General features: G+C 44.8%; 1 protein-coding gene across 6 annotated transcripts in view; it reads right to left on the reverse strand.

Annotated features, from left to right (window-relative positions):
• Positions 1-15,587, reverse strand: part of EYA3 (EYA transcriptional coactivator and phosphatase 3) — a 42,279-nt gene extending 26,692 nt beyond the window's left edge. For 3 of the 6 annotated variants that reach the window (XM_014258649.2, XM_014258645.2, XM_014258643.2), the window contains exons 1-4: positions 15,513-15,580; positions 13,051-13,170; positions 2,347-2,441; positions 402-445 (exon numbers count right to left, since the gene is read on the reverse strand). In XM_014258649.2, the coding sequence (XP_014114124.1) occupies positions 402-445; positions 2,347-2,379 (77 nt within the window). In that variant the 5' untranslated portion in view covers positions 2,380-2,441; positions 13,051-13,170; positions 15,513-15,580. Of the gene's footprint in view, positions 1-401; positions 446-2,346; positions 2,442-11,231; positions 11,399-13,050; positions 13,171-15,512 lie in introns of those variants that run through there. The other 3 variants (XM_014258644.2, XM_005529875.3, XM_088067418.1) reach the window with 3 other exon arrangements.
• Positions 15,588-17,054: the final 1,467 nt, after the last annotated feature.

The raw sequence follows: 17,054 nt of genomic DNA on the forward strand, positions 1-17,054 counted from the left end.
ACAGCTTTAAATAGGAGAGGCTACCAACTCAAGAGTTTCATTTCTAATTTTCTCAATTTCTCCACAGTTTCACTAAAAATAGTAGCACAGATATTATTAAAATATCCTGAATCTCACCAAATTAAATGCATATTTTGTCAGTCTCATTCCGTAAAAAATGGGTGTGATTATGCCATTAAGACATTTTGTGGCCACTTTTATAAAGCTTTATACCATAGGGCCAGTTAACTATTTTTTATTGGGAACTTAATCAAAATTATACCAAATACAAATGCAACTATATCTTCCATAACCCTGTAAAAAAATAAATCAAGAGGCAAATTTCTAAAATGAAAGCTTTATAATTGTAGAAGACCATAAAGAAGTGTTCCACACTAAAAAAAAAATTTAAAATCTCATACCTCAGGTTCTGTTCTCTGGATTCCTGCATCTTGGCTTTTTTCACCTACAAAGACAAAAATGTTAAGAGCTACAATTAACACAAGCTGGAGGGTTCACAGTGGTGACTGAACACCCAGTTTTGTCCTGCACTCCAGTGTAACTACAGGCTCTTCACCTCAAAACAAGCCTTTTCCTAATTAGAAAACAAGAACTAACACTGGGTCTTGTACAGCAGAATTGTCAAGTTATGTTAGTAACAGGTGCTGAGATATACAGCCACAAAAATGGCTGGTAAGGACAATTTTGTGGAAATTGAAATAAACAATTGTAAATTCTAAGAAAATCTTATTCTGCACAGATTCAGCACGACAGCCACAAACTTTGCTCTTTGTCCCCTATATTTTAATATTGCACAAAGATAGGAACATTAATGCTTTTTCTGTAATAAATTAGAAGTTTTGACTCCTGACTGAAATCAATACAGCACTTTTTCTCATTTTGTAGGAGCCAGCTGGATCCTGTTCCTGTACAGGGTATTACACTACAGACAGCACTGGCTTGAACACAAATTTGGTATCTGCAGGCTACAGACATTACTGTGAAACCCTCAGTAGCATGCCAGGGTGAGTTTCTCCTGCAAGAACATGCCATTAACACCCAAAATATAACCTCATTCATTCATCATGATCCATCTATTCTCATATTCTGTCACAGAATGACTGACTGGTTTCAGGTACTTAAATTAAAGGAAATCTTTAGCTGAATATTGCAGCAGAATCTGCTTAAAGGACATGCCACTGGAAATTAGCTGTACCCCATCTCTCTTGCTCTGAAGAATAAAGACAGGTTTTATTACATAAGGATGTATTTAGAGAGATTTCCTTTTTTAATACAGGCAATTCATTTTTAAACTACTCAAACAGCTGGAGTACAAACTATAAGGTTTTGCTGCTTAGTTTCACATTTTGTGGATATTACTCAGGCCCATCATCTGCAGGTGGTGGCAACCAGGTTCTGAATAATTTTAAGTTTACATCTGCACTTCATTGGATTTTGTTCCTAAGTCACAAAATTGCATAAATGACATTACAATGTATTTTCTAACTAGTTTAACTGAAGTACATTAAATCCTCACACTAAAAAGGCATCAAAATCTTTTCAATTACAACACATCCAAAGTGCCCTCAAACACATTATTCTGTTTCTCTGTGCATTTGACATGGTCTCCAAGATTACAAACATCACTTCCATTGTAACTTGGCAATTTCTTGTAGAATTTGTACCAATTATATTTTGGGAACAGAACATTAATATAAACATTTCCCCTTAATTCCTATGCTATTGTGTTTTAGATACACAATTTAATTCATCTCACACTGTATTGATAATTCTCTATCCAACACTTCTATGCTGTGATAATATCAGTTATTGATAATGCAAACAGAATTGCAAATACTTCCTTCATATACATGTAGCAACTTTAACCTTCAGACAGGCTTCCAACCCCAACATATTGTTACACTGGTGATTAAAAAATGCCTTCCACTTGTGGAAACAATAAATCACAGGATCTTTTCAAGATCTCAAGCATAAGAAGAATTAAAGACTATACACTCTGTAATAACCAGCATGCTGATTCTGTCCCTAAAATAGTGAATTGTATTATTTCTACAACAGGCTTGAAGTAAGTCTGGTTTTCTGAGCCTAACAAGTAATCATTTTGCGTAGAAACACCATAGAGTTCAAGTACTAATAACTACTCCTTTCCTACTACTGCCTGTACAATTATAGTGAGTTAAATGTACAGCACATTTTACAAAGAACAAAATGCTTTTTGTCCTCTGGATAAATACACTAAGTAAAAGCCTTCTTTTCCAATATTTGCAAAAATAACTGTATACCAAAATTGTGAGATCACCAATTTGCTTTATATTTTAATCTTCAGCCTTTTTAAAATGTACTTACTGGTTGTTCAGGTAAGTCTTGTGGCTCTTCCATGGGTATTACTATTTTAATGCTTAAATGATTCAAATCGTGTGTTCCTCAGCAGCCTTCAAGCCCTGTTAAAAAAAGGTGTTCATAGCTTTATGTACTTTTGGGGGGCTTATCATGTAGACTATCAGAGAATATTAATTGTTATATACTCCTCCCACAAAACTCATGTGGCCATCTCCCAAATAAAATACAAAATTCATATATGGAAAGATTTCATAAACAAGGGATTTAGCTTTAAGCTTTGAAGATACAGATTCTTCATGCACATGGTACATTTCTACATCATTTACTCGGACCACACTGACTGCAGAAGCTAACACACTAATCAGACACGTGCACCATGATTTTAAAGACACTTTAAATGATCAAGTCTGGTCTACTAGGTCAGTAAACAGCATGATTCAATCTAACCTGTTTTAATTTAGAACATTTATATAACAATCAAAAAAAAAAAAAATCAGGACAAGACTGTACACCTAAATGCATTTACACACAGTGCTGTTCCCCACCAAATCCACAAAGCAAGTTCATTATTTCAACTGCACCTTTCAAAACGAGAAGTTTGATGAAATTTTATAAAATCACTTTTATTTTGGAAGCATTTAGCAGAGAGATCTTATACATCAAAAAGCTGCTGCATCCCATGTTCTTAAAATCATGAAAAATAAATTTTGCAGAATATTTTCACAACCTGATTAACTTCTGCAATTTGCTGAGCAAAATATAAAAGCCTGTGTCCTCCTGGCTTCTCCCTCAGCCCACCTGATGTGCATGAGCAGTATGATGTGTGTTCTTGCTTTCTCCCTCTCATTTTGGAGCCACTTTATTAAAACCAACCCCAACCTCTTCAGAGCAGCTTTTCCTGAGCTGACTCCTCACCTGCTCTGCTACACGCCCTCACAGCACAACTTCAGGGGATTGCAGAAATTAGAAGAAATGCTGAAAAACACTTAGTGGGTTGGAGAAATTAAATCCAGTGACTTTCTGTGCAGAGGTATAACTTATTCCTGCCTCCAGAGCCACGAAAGTCTAGCTCTGTCTGTAGTGAAAGGGCTATTTTACACACCACTCCTTCCTCTACCCACCCTCTCCGCAGCACTCAGGCACCTTCAAATCATGGGATTATCCCCACACAAAACTCACTGAACTCGTTTTTACAGAAACAACTTTCTGCTGTCCTGAAAACCATGTCTGTGTCCCCTCCCTGGCTCGTGCCAGACCTACTTAACGTGCCAGCACGTGCAGCCTGCTCGCAGCCCGGTCCCACGTGCCAGCCACAGGGATGCTGTGCAGCCTGCCATCATTTCCTATTAACCACGAAAACACAAAAGGTTTCCTCCTCATTTGAGGACAGGACTTACGTACCAGGGTGTATTGTATGTGCCAGAATAAAATTGCATTGAGGGTTTGAGGATTTTGCAAGGCTGCCATCCCTAATCAAAGCTACTGTTACTGCCTGAACTCTGAACTGAATTCACAATTAGTCTCTTCCATAACTCGTGTTCTTTGGAAATGAGCCTATTCACAACACACAAGACTACAATACAAAGCACTACTGTCACCTTTACAGTTTTTCCTCCACCAGTTTCAGTTTTAAATATAAATCTTATTTATTTTTTGTAGGAAATAACAGAAAAAATAGGACTGAAGAGAAACTCTGCCACTCAGAGATCATAAAAAGGAGTACAAAATACAATGGCCAAAAGCAAGAAGATTTGAAATTCATACCAAGAGGTCCTGCCCCTCATCCTTCACTTCTGCTATTCAACACTGTTTTGTTGTATAATTTCATAGAAGAATGCTAAACTAAACTCTTCAGCATGGAAAAATATTTTACATTCCACTGATGCATAAAGCAGTAACTTCCCATGCCATGCTTTGCTTAAAAGCTGTGAGTAGCTCTTTGACTTTGGTTTTGAGAAGAATTTAAATAATTACAAAGACAAATCTGAGTCCCACTGGAATATGTTACATGTGTAAAGAAAACATTCTTCCCAAATAAGCTGGGCACCTTGTAACAGACGACTGAACCAAAGCAACGAACACAAAGTGCCTGCCTTAATAGCAGGCAGCACTTGACCTCTGGTGGCTTCATGCCTTCTCCCAGGGAAGTGAGAATTCCAAGTGAGAACCTGGCCTAGGGTGGCTTTGTGCTTTCCCTGTACCTCCAGAAACAGCAGCAGACACCTCACACAGGGCAGAGGACACCTCACACTCGGGGTGTGACCCCACAGACCGAGCAGCAGTGTGTGTCTGGCAGAAATGGAAGCACTGAACTCCACATCTGGGAGCAAGGGGTGAGGGATCTCCCTCAGGCAAGGCCAGCAGCAGCTGACAGTGGTGTGGGAGAAGGGAGAGCTCCTGCCTCTCCCATCCTCCTGCACCTCCTGCCTGCCTGACACTCCCTCCTTCATGAAACCAGAGGCTTGTGAGGTTGAACAGAAGTCTGGATGTAGGATCTGTCAAGGGAAAAGAAAAAGAAAAGAAACACCAGAGAGACCCAAGCACAGTCTGACAAGATGATATCAGAAAGATCAGCTCTGGCTCTGCTCAGCCCTGTTCCAGGGGAATGCGCAGGATGAGGGTCAGGAAAAACAAGCAAGCAGGGCAGCAGGATGTCCCTTTTCAGCCACAGCCACAGTAAATGAAACCCTAATTTTATCATCTACTTGATGTTCCACTTTGATGAAGCAGACATGATGGTGATAAATATACAGCAGCCTTTTCACCTCCCCAGTCACCAGGTTCTCACGCAGAGCAGGCACACCTCTTCTCATGGCTGGGCACAGAAAACCCTTGGATCAGGGCATGGCAGGAACCTCTCCCTGCCTCTCTCCTGCTGCACTGAGAGGCTGAGTGAAGCTGCTGTCAGCTCCAAGGCTGAAGCTACCAGAGGAGGATCCAGGGAGCAGCTGCTCCTGCCCTGCTCATATCCCTATCAGCCCTCTCCACCACAGCTAATCCCAGCTGCCCTCCAGCCAGCTCGGTGGGTACGTGCCCCAGGGCCCCGAGTCCCCCCAGGTGCTGTTGGACACCTCCTCACCCAGCATGAGAGGTGTGAACCGCCCAGAGCTTGGCTTTCCCAAAAAACAAACCCAGCTCTTGCACTTGCTCAGCCTGAGCTGCCTCACAGGAGCACACAGAGCCAGCAGCTCACCAGCAACAAAGGTGATTTTTAAAAGCTGAAAATACACAATACTGTTTTTTTTGCGGGGGGGTGGGTTCAGGGGATTTTTTTGGTTTGTGGTTGTTTTGGGGTTTTTTTGCACATCACACTCAACATTAGATTTTAACTTGTGTAAAACTCAACTGCACTTCAGGTAAGCTTACCACACATTATTACAGAATATTTTTAAACTCTAACTGAACACAACAGAGGTATCAAAGAGTCAGGGGGTGAGAATGCTTCCGTGGGCCGCTGTTTGTGAATGAGAACAACAGGACAAAATGGAAGCAAGTGTGCAAGAAGCCCTTAAATGAGTTGCTGCGATGAAACAAACATTCAGAAAAATTAGTCCATTGTTCTGCTTCTGGAAACTAGCAAAGTACCACACTTTTTTCCTTTATGGGATGATTTTTACTAATTACCCAATGAAAACTATTCTGTAAGATGTGAATTAAACACCAGGTTTTATTTCATCTAGACTTGTTTTGAATAACCATCCTGTTTAATTCCAACTTGCATGGAACACCAGCAATGCAAAATATTAAGAATTGGGTTTGCATGTAACTTTATTTAGTTTGCTCAATTTAAGGAGCCACATTATCTAAACTTCAAACCAGAAGGCATCAGAGCAGAGGAATGGGCTGCAGAATCACTCTCAGCAGCTGTCTTCTGCTCTGCACAACATCTTGATGCTAGTAATTCATCATTAAAAGCCCTGGAAAGTGATCTCCAGTTTCTTGCACTAAATCCTGTTTTAAAAATCCTAAAATACAAAGTCCAGCTTAGTCAGACCTTCTCAAACTAGATACTCTGGATAGAATTTCTGAAAGCTGCCTGCTATGAGCAGCACCTGGACAGACTGCTATTTACTTTCAGCTTGTGCTTTCAAGCCCATCTGCCTTGGCTTTGAATATAAAGTTTCATGCAAGGAAACAGTTCTCCCAAGCTGCAAATAAATTAACATCAGGATACTGTGATAAAACCAACACACAGTAATTATACTGATTAGAAAAAAAAAAAAAGCTAATTGACTATGGTTTTATATTACTTTAAAACAGTCACTATTTCCCTAAGAACAAAGCTTTGATTGGGGAAATGAAATTACATCTATTAAACAGAGTTGGAATAAAATCATAGATTCATTTATTTTGGAAAAGACCTCCAAGATCATTAGGTCCAACCAACACCTAGCACTGCCGAGGCCACCACTAACCCATGTTCCCAACACGTGTCCCCTTGTCTTTTAAATCCCTCAAGGAATGGTGACACCTCCACCTCTGCCCTGGGCAGCCTGTGCCAGGGCTGAACAGCCCTTTCAGGGAAGAAATTTTCCCTAAAATCCAATCTATACCTTCCCTGGCACAGCTTGAGTCCATTTTCTCTTGTCCTGTCCCTTGTCCCCTGAGAGCAGAGAGTTGTGGAGAGCAAGAAGATCCTCCCAAGCCTCCTCTTCCCCAGGCTGAGCCACACCAGATTCTCCAGCTGCTCATCAGACTTGCCCTTCAGCCCCTTCCCCAGCTCTGTTCCCTTCTCTGCACACACTCCAGCCCTTCAATATCTGTGTTGTAGTGAGAGGCCCAAAACTGAACCCAAAAGAGGGGGACAATCACTTCCCTATTCCTGCTTGACACACCATTTGTCACACAGGCCAGGATGTCCTTGGCATTTTTGGCCACCTGTGCACATTCAGCAGCTGTCAACCAGCACCTCCAGGTCCTTTCCAGATGGGCCCCCTTCCAGCTACTTTCCTCCCAGCCTGGAGTGTTCCATGGGATTAGGATACACTCCATTCCCTTGTCCAGAACATTCATAAAGATATTAAGCAGGTCTGGTCCCAATACTGAACACTGGGGAACTCCATCAGTTCCCAGCCCCAGGGATGTAGTTCCGTTCCCCTTCACTCTCTGGGCCCAGCCATCCAGTTTTAAACCCAGCAAAGAGTACACCTGCCCAAGCCCTGAGCAGCCAGCTTCTCCAGGAGAAAAGGTATCAAAAGGTTTACTAAGGTTCAGGTAGATACATCCACAGCCCTTCCCTTATCCACCATGCAAGTCACCTTGTTGTAGGAGGTCAGGTTGGTCAGGCAGGATCTGCCTCTCCTAAACACATGCTGGCTGGGACTGACCCCTGGTTGTCCTATACGTGCCACATGATGGCATGGAAGATGGTCTTTTCTACAAACTTCTGTCCACTGAGGTCAGGCTGTAGTCCCCAGATCCATTTTCTGACCCTCCTTCTAGATGGAAGGTCAAGGAAGGTCAACAAGCATTCAGTCAAGTGGGACCTTCCTGGTTAGCCAGGATGGCTGGAAAATGATGGAAAGAGACTCAGTGAGCACCTCTGCCAGCTCCTTCAGTGCCCTTGACTGGATCATTTCTGGCCCCAGAGACTTGTCTAAGTGGTGTAGTATGTATTTATAGAAACATTTTTTATTGTCTTTTACGGCAATGGCTGTAATGTTTTGTACTAATTATTTTGTACGAGTCACCTACGCAGTTAGGTGAGGATTTTCACTCCTCAGTTATTCAAGGACCACCAACCAACAACAAACAGCAACAGAAATGCATGAATTAGGCAGCAGAATAGTACAGTCTTCCCTTATTTTCTGATGAGGTATTTCATGACCATGTGCCCCATGCTGCTGCACTACACACACACACAGAGGATTGAAGCATGCAGCCAGAGCAATCCAAGACATCACCCAAACTGGAGCAGAGCTCTTCCTCACAATGTTTTCACTCCGTGCCACTCATCACATGACAAAACAGCTTCTGACAGAAAGGAGCAAAACTTGGCAGAGTGCAGCATGGCAGATCTACCCCCCCTTCTTTTTTGAGATTTAATTAAAATACCCAAATAAAAACAAAAGTAGAAGAGACACATACTGATATTATTATGTACTGCACAGCTGATGAGTGCTTTTTATTCTGAAGGTTTGACTTAAGTTCTAATCTTCAGGCAAAACGTGGTTTCAGTCATCCCCTGCACTGGCAATGGCCTGTGCTCCTCCACATTAAGGTGTAAGCAGGCATGTGAACATGTTCTATTCTTCCCTGTATCTCAGCTTTCCTATATCCAATCATGATAGTATTTCACCTGCCAAGCTGATGAAATATTTCCAACTTATTATTCAACACAGGCAGATCAGTGTTCTGACTATACCAAGGCAGCACATCCAACCTGCTGCCCACTCCTACAGGATCTCTCCTGAGGATTTGGCCAAAACAGTAATTCCCTAAAGTTTTGAAGAACCTCCCATTTGGTTTGAAACAGCTTGATTAAAGATCCCAGGAAATGACAGCATCAGTCTGGTTTACAGAATAAAACAGCCCCTTAAGGAACTGCCAGGAATTGAACAATTTTGTGTACTAAGCTTCATTTTTTTCTTCCTTCAGGCAGAACCAGAATCATGGAAATTCTTCATGCGATTCTTGCATCATCACACTGATGCAAACAAAATGAGTAAACTGGCACGTAAAATATTCCATCTGGTGAAAAATAAAAAAAATGTTAAAGATACTTAAAAGAAAAAGACTCCCCATAGCAGTGCAACCCTGCACAGAGACAGGAGCAAGCAGGAGGGGCTCAGTGAACTTTCCTCCTCCACCATGGAATGAAATAACTCACACAAGTCACTCGCTCTCAAGCAGAATTGGCAGTAGCACAATACATGCTCTCTTTCCCATGACGTGCAGGAGTTCATTTGTAACTGCCAAATCCAGGCTGCACATCCATGTCTGTGCCTGTTACCCCACAGCTTCCAAGCCAATGGGAATAGGAAACCTTACTGCAGTGTTTGAAAATCAGCTGAAGAAGGAAAAGGAAGTGTGATTTCCAACTTCACACTGCGGTGCCAACCCCTCTGCCCCAAGTCCTACTTTCTAATACTACTGACTCCTCAAACAGCTTTGCTCTCCAAAACAAGTCTTGAAAATGCCCTCTAAAATCCATCTTCAAGACACCAAGCTTTCTCTCATTAAATCCATCTCCTTTGTAAGCAGTTTTCTCCTAGTTTCTTTGTCCTGAAGCAGAGCTGAAAAAGGACTCAAGTTCATGAATGGAAGCTGGGCTACACACCAGCCTGCTGATTCCCTGTCTTGAGCAATCCAGCAGAGCTCACAGCAAACACTGATATTCCACTATTGGCTTTTCTCTTCCTCCACACACACCCACATGGCCCTAGCTACAACACACACAGGTATCTGCAAAATACTGTGACAACCAGAAGAATAAACCTTTGTGATGAGTGCTGCTGGAGGATTACCCGCTCTTTCTCCATGCTCCTTCCCTTCCTTATCAACCAGGAAATTTCAATATCAAACACTGTAAAAGTTATAAAAAAGGCATTTTGTATGCCCTATTTCTGAAGGTATGGATGGTCATGACAAGCCTCCAAATGCTGTCCTGCAGGACTGAAAACTCATTTCCTTAAAATGGAAAAAAAGTGCTGTGAGAAATAAAATAAGAAATAAACACAGTGAGAAAAGAACTGAAATCAAACATGGAAATACAAATCTAGTTTTCTCTTCAGCAATGCCTGTTCCATTGACAGGAAGCTCCCCATGATTTTTAGATCCTTGAAGGGCTATCAGTGTTCTGACTGTCTACAGCTCACTCTACTTGACTGATGACACATGCTTGTTTTCCCAGTTCTTATGCAATGCTTTTTCAATTCGATTTTGAAACACAGCAGGGAAAATTTTAATGGGGAAAAGAACTGTTTTCACAAAAGGAAGATTTGGAAAGAACAACTTTATCCACAAGAAAAACAACTCCCACTGAGCCCAAAAATCATGCGGCAACTCCTGCTAGACAGAGCCAACATGCATCACCCACAGGGCACAAGAACACAGAACTGCTGCTACTTTTTAGTGACAAAACCACAGTACATGATGATTCACAGAAACATCAGCCAAGCAGAAGAATTTATTCCCTCCTCTCTTCCTGAGGATATCACTTGCAATGAGACTGGATAGATTTTCTCCTGAAGACCCCACAGGGTGGGATACCTGAAATCTCACAGCCCATTACATTTTTGTGTTTCTGGAAATCAATAAACAGGTCACAAACTTCTAGAGCTGTAGCCCTAGACAGAAAAAAAAATGCTGTCTGATTTCCATGGTTTTAAAAACAAACTTCCCAACAGCAGGACACACTGCCTTTAATTCCTAAAAGCCACTTCTGACATATTCTAACAGATTAGGACATTTCCTGAACAAAAGACTGAACATTTTTAACTTCCCTCAGTAAGACAGCAAAACTGCATCACAAAAAAGAATTACTGACATTATGCAGTTCTAAGTTTTATTTTCAATAAAAGATTTGACTCATACATATCAAAAAGTCACATAGCCAGCACCAGAGGCTACCATGAAATAAATGCACCTGTACTTCTATTAAACTCTTTCAGTACTCCACTGTACCAGGAGAACTGAAGATGACAAATAACAAAATAAACAGCCAGCTTACAGTTTGTTCAGAAGGCTGATCTGATCTGTACAGTGCTATGGAGGGACCTGAAAAGGCAATGTCTGATCATCAAGGACAGCTTTCCCAAGCACAAAAGCCCAGTCCACCCCAAGAGGCAAGAAAATGAGCAAATGCAGAGGGAGGGCAGTTCGGCTGGACAGACAGCTTCTGACTAAGCTCAAAAAGGAAGAATCTGGGAGGTCAAGCAAAGACCAGATACCTGTGAGGACTTCACCAGAACTGCTGAAGTGTGGCTTCCAGGAGGAAATGAAGATCATGGAGATATCCTCATTGCTATAAATATATTTTCTTCAGACCTTGAGAATCAATCCCCAATTGGATAACAAACAAATCCCAGTAAAACCAGTGCTGTATGTCCTGGAGTGCCTGATGACCACAGAAAGAGTGCAAGAAGAATGGGCAGATTAATGACCTGGTCATTGCTTTACTAACAGATCTCTAATTAGCTGACCTGTGGCAGCGATAAGATTGTGCACTTTCATTTCAGCTGACACCAGAGCTGTCACATGATACAAACTCCTGCAGTGGCAATCAAAGCACATCCAACCCAACACTCTGCTAAGCTACAACCAGTTTTATTTGACAACAGGGACAGGTGAGGAGCAGAGCACAACTCACTTCCCCAGCTCCTGGGGCTTGGCAGCTCCTGTGGCACCGGAAGAGTGAGGAACAGGACTGAAGTTTGCACAGAACCAGGGGGCTGACACACATCTTCGGGCTGAACGACAGCCCAGGGAATTTTTGTCTTCTTGCTCACCATGTGTACCAGGTAACCTCTGTGAAAGAAGAGCCCACAGCACTTTCTGCTAAATTTTAGCTCTAAGATCTGTCAGTATCAAGACCTTACCCTAAGGGCTGTCATCTCTGACTTAGGCCTAGTCTGCCAAAATCGAGAAACATCAACAGAGCAGGACACCTGGCATGTGAGGTATTACTGGATAGAAGGGGAACAAAATTAAGTAGAATAAGAAGAATTAAATCTCATGAGTCTTTGTAGATCCTCAGAATACCAGCCAAGCTAATGAAGAATAGAAGTGCCTCTGTTAACTCTGAATCACATCTTCTAGAAAGGCCAGCTGTCCTTCCTATACACCAAAAGTTCTGGATGGACAGGAAATGAGGATTTAAAGTACACAGAATAATCAAAGCAACAGCTTCTGAAATTCCAAGAGCTATTATAGAGGTGGAGAACAAAGCACCAAGTATGTTCTGTAAATGGGACCAGACTTGCATAAACTTCAAAGTCCTGGACCAACAGTGTTGTTTTCCCCCACAGGTAGATAAGAACAACTATGCCTTTACCAAAAGGCCAGCATGAGGAAATCTGAAGTACAGAAAACAAGTATCACTGTTTTTTCTACTCAAAACACCTCCATGTGATTTTGAAAACAGCTGCTACATTCTTTTCTGTTCTGAATAATTAATAATCACCTTTTCCTGAATATTCATTTTTCTACCCTGACCATCTTAAGTCAGTAATATTTAAGCAAGAATTTCTTAAGCTCTCTCAAAAAGTAACAGGGGAAAAAAAGGTGTCACAGAAAAGACACTAGTATGGGGCTGACTTGTAGAATCCCAGAAATGGAATAATAGTGCATTCTGTATAGAATTAGGAACCATCACCCAAGGTTTAGAGCTGCCACACGCTTCACATGATGTTCCAGCTGGTGACTCTCAAGATCTGTCAGTATTCAAACACAACCAACAAACATTTCAAGACACGGCAGGAAGCTCCTGGGATGTAAGAATAGTGTTCTGCTCAAGTCTTAACTCAGGAGAGACCCATCTGCTGCAGAAACTGTTCCATCACCTCTGAAATTAGTCTAGACATGTCCTTAACCCCAAATAAAAGTCTGTTTATGAGATGGAAGGAGTCCCCAGTCAGCTCCATCACAACATTATATTATTTTTCTAAATATAAGGCTTGTTTTTAGTTAGCTTGTTCAGTTACAGGACTGATGGGTGACAACCTGGAAAAGACAGGGCAGTGATTGGTGTGAATCACAATGGCACCATACCCTGAAGAGGCTGCTGTGCCCTGCTGTGTCACAGCACTCTCCTAAACACCATGTTGGGTAAGGCATCAGGAGGAGATCCAAGCCCTTGCAACATCACCTTCACTGAGGCTCTGGAGGCAGCTGCAAGAAGAAAGAAAGGATTTGAAGTTACTCCCTCGGGTACTGGAGTGCCTCCAGTCATGGCATCTGCACAAATCATCCCAGAATCACTGCTAGAGAGGGGCCACCAGAGAATACTGCTGAAGGGATGCTGGCTTACCAACAAAAAAAAAATCTATACAAATTAGGATGAAATAAAGAAAATAAATTAAAAGTAAGACAAGGCAAGAAAAGGCTGAAAAATACTTTCCTCAATACATAACCAACCATTGAGTGCCACTGGTCATGGTATAGGGGCAAAAACCACTCCCAAGTTCCTGTAAGAAGATGTCTGGAGGTGGGTGGTCTGTAGACACTGCTTGGTCCAAGAATATATATAAAATACCAGTTGTTAAGTCCTGACACAATTCCATTTCAGGCTCAAAAGTTTCCACACCTCTCCATCCTGGCAGTTTCTTTTCCAATCACTGGATTTTGCAGACCCAGTAAAAGTTTTATCAAACATCTGTTTTTCTAAGAGCAGATTTCAGGGAGGAAGAGCAGAGACTTGCCAAGAGGGGAAAAAAAAATAACCCTACTTCTGCTAACTGAGAGTACAGGCATGGAGCTACTCAGATCCCAGTGACAAATTATCTGCTTTATGCCTTGAGTACCATGGCTTGCACACAGGAACACACTACTTGCCTGACTTTCAGTTCAATTAAAGTATTTCAGTATATTTTACCTAGTTTTATCTTTAGCCATCTATAACCACCTTTTGGCACACAGAAGTTACATGTTAGAACTTAGTTAATCTACTGTAGAGGGGCTCCAACTCATTCACACAACACATGGAAACCCATTTAGTATCCTCTGATATATTCAACTTAAAATTCATTCAACAGCTGGATATTTCCGGGGCAAAGTTTTGAGAAGTTACAAATACTTCCAAAGTCACCAATTACTTTGGCTATTGCATACATCTGTAACAAGATTTCAAACTACTTGAAAAGCAAAAATTTTTCGATCAGATGTGTTGCACAACTCAACAATGCACAGTTCCCCAGGTGCCATAGCTGCTGCTGAGGTTGAGGGAAGAGCTGAGGGGGAGACAAAAGCTGCAGGCAAATACTTCAGGAATTGCAGCAGCTTGGAAACTGCGGGACCTCAAGCTCAGCAACCTTTCAAACACAGCAGGGAGAATGTACCAGCAGATCACTGTTTGTGTGGCAAAAGCTGGATAGCAAAACTCCACAGGTAAGAGGGATCGCACCATGAGGTGACAAGGAAAATCCCTCAAACACAGTAGACTCAGCCCAACAAGCCTGTAGGCTTGCAAGCTGAGAAAACCACTATGTTCATTCATTTTTAAAGGTAACTTCTTATGAAACCACTGATTTGAGGCACATGAATTGTGATTCTCAACTAAACATACATTATTCACCTTCCGGAGTTTAAGATAACCCACAACAGACAAAACTGAAGAAAACCAAACAAGTGGCAGATAAGATTTATATGATTATCATTATCTTAATTAACAGTTGACTGTTAATTACCAGTAGAAGGTTACTACAGTACAGATTAAGTGTACCACAGAAGCAGAGCTAGCTCCATTCTGAAAGCAAACTCCACCACGACTCTTTGTTCGATGCTCCATCAGAATGGCTATAGCTATGTTCCATCAAGGAACAGCTCTAGTCTGGAAACCATTCAGCCGCACCATTGCAGCACAACAACCAACAAGGCCTTCTGTACTGGAGCTGGCTGTACATAAAGCTCCAGCAATTCTGCACAGCATTCCCAGAACCAGGAACATCCAGAAGAGCCGATGTGCATCCAACCTCGCTTGTGAGGCCCAAGCCCAGCCCAAACATCCTATTAAACTGCACAAGCTCCAGCACAAGCAGCTAAACCCACCCAAGAGCGATGCAGGTGTGCTGAACTGTGCCCTGGGGAACAGCCTGCGCTCGGCCCGGGAGCTGCGGTCCCTCCCGCAGCCATGTACCGAGCCCTGGGCAAGTCGCGGACCCGGCTCTGAATCCAGGCTCCCTCCAACCGCTCCTGGGCGAGCCCGGGCAGCCGGGCAGTGCCCCCCTTCCCCTACTGCCTTTCTCTCAGCTCTCCGCGCCCCAGCAGCGGCGAAGAAGCCGGGACAGCCGGGCACACCCCGCCGGGGTCGGCGGCGGCAAGACAGGGTCCAGCCCCGCGCCAGCGGTCCTGCCGCGGCCCCTCGGGCCCTCGCTCCGGCGGAGGCAGGGACAGGAGCACGCGCGGAGCACACGCGTCCGTCTCGCCGCTCCGGCCCGCCGGTCCCAGCCCGAGCCTGCGAACAGCACCTCGGGCTGCGGGAGTGCTCCGTGCGCAGGGCCCGAGCAGGTTCTTACCGAGAGGCGGCTCCGGAGCCGGGCCCGGGGCCCGCAGCGGACATGGCAGCGGCGCCCGCGCCCCCCGCCCGCCGCCGGAACACAGCGCGGCGCCGGCAGTGGCGTCACTGCCCGCCCGGCCCGGGGCGGGGTGAGGGCTGGGGACTGAGGGCTCGGGGCTGGTGCAGTGAGGACCCGCCGCTGCGGGTCTGTGCTGTGTGACCCGGTTCCCGGGACTGAGGGTCTGGGCTGTGTGGCCCGGTTCCCGGGACTGAGGGTCTGGGCTGTGTGGCCCGGTTCCCGGGACTGAGGGTCTGGGCTGTGGGGCCCCGTTCCCGGGACTGAGGGGCGGGGCTGTGTGGCCCGGTTCCCGCCGCTGAGGGCTGAGGGCCCGGGCCCGGGACCGGAGCCGTGCGGAGCTGCCTTAGCGGGCCTGGGCCATGTGGCCCGGTTCCCGGGGCTGAGGGCCCGGGCCCGGGGCTGAGGGCCGATGCCGTGCGGAGCTGCCTTAGCGGGTCTGGGCCGTGTGGCCCGGTTCGCGGCCACTGTCGCTCACTGTCCCAAGGGGTATTTAAACAGAGCGGGGCCCGGCCAGCCCGGCTGGCTGCCCCCAAAGCCGCTGCATCACCTCTCTCCTTAGCCGGGCCGGGGAGAGAAAACACAACGAAAGGCTGGTGAGGCGAGAGCAGGGCCTCTGAGGAGAGATCTCTCACCCAGCACCGGTACGGCAGACATGAGCATGAGCCGGCTGGGGGATGTTTAATTTATTGCGAGAGAAATCAGAGTAGGGTAATGAAAAATCCACATCTCAATCGCCAGTCTCTCCGGGTTTGTCGGACTCGGCTGTATTCCCGATTCGCTCCCTCCTCCCCCGAGCATTGCAGGGGGTGAGGAATGGGGATCACACGCTCTCTCCCTCTCTCCCTCTCTCAAGGGATGGACTCCTCAGAATTTAACCCGCTCCACCGTGGGGTATTTCCCACGGGACCAGTCTTCCAGGAGCAGGCAGCTCCACTGCGGGTCAGCAAACTGCTCCAGCCTGCTCTTCTCTCTCAGGGGTCCGTGGGTCCTGCCGGGACCCTGCTCCAGCACGGGCTTCCCAAGAGGCCGCAGCTTCTCGGGCATGGCCCTGCTCCGGCCTGGGCTCCTCCAGGGGCTGCAGGGGAATCTCAGCCCCAACAGCACCTGGAGCAGGTCCTGCCCTCCTTCCCCACCGAGGCTGGGCTCTGCAGGGCTGTTTCTCACATACTCTCACTCTTCTTTGGCTGCGAATTGCTCCTATGCAATAACAGTTTTTCCTTTCTTATTATGTTATCCCAAAGGTGCTGCCACCATCACTGATGGGCTGGGGTCTGCCCTGGAGCCAAATAACTTTGGCTTCGTTGGACACGGGGAAAGCTTCTGACAGCTTCCCACAGAAGCCATCCCTGCACCCCTCCCCACCTCCTCCAGAACCACATCCTAGCCCTGCAAAAACCGTACATTAAAATGGTTTGTCACATCACAGCCACACAATTGGTCTGTGTAAATTTCCCATATGCAGGTCAGAGAGTTCAGGGGGTT

Source organism: Pseudopodoces humilis, chromosome 27 (genome assembly GCF_049639895.1).
Source record: "Pseudopodoces humilis isolate 2021_Gansu_Grassland_sample_001 chromosome 27, ASM4963989v1, whole genome shotgun sequence".
Classification (NCBI taxonomy): Eukaryota; Metazoa; Chordata; class Aves; order Passeriformes; family Paridae; genus Pseudopodoces; species Pseudopodoces humilis.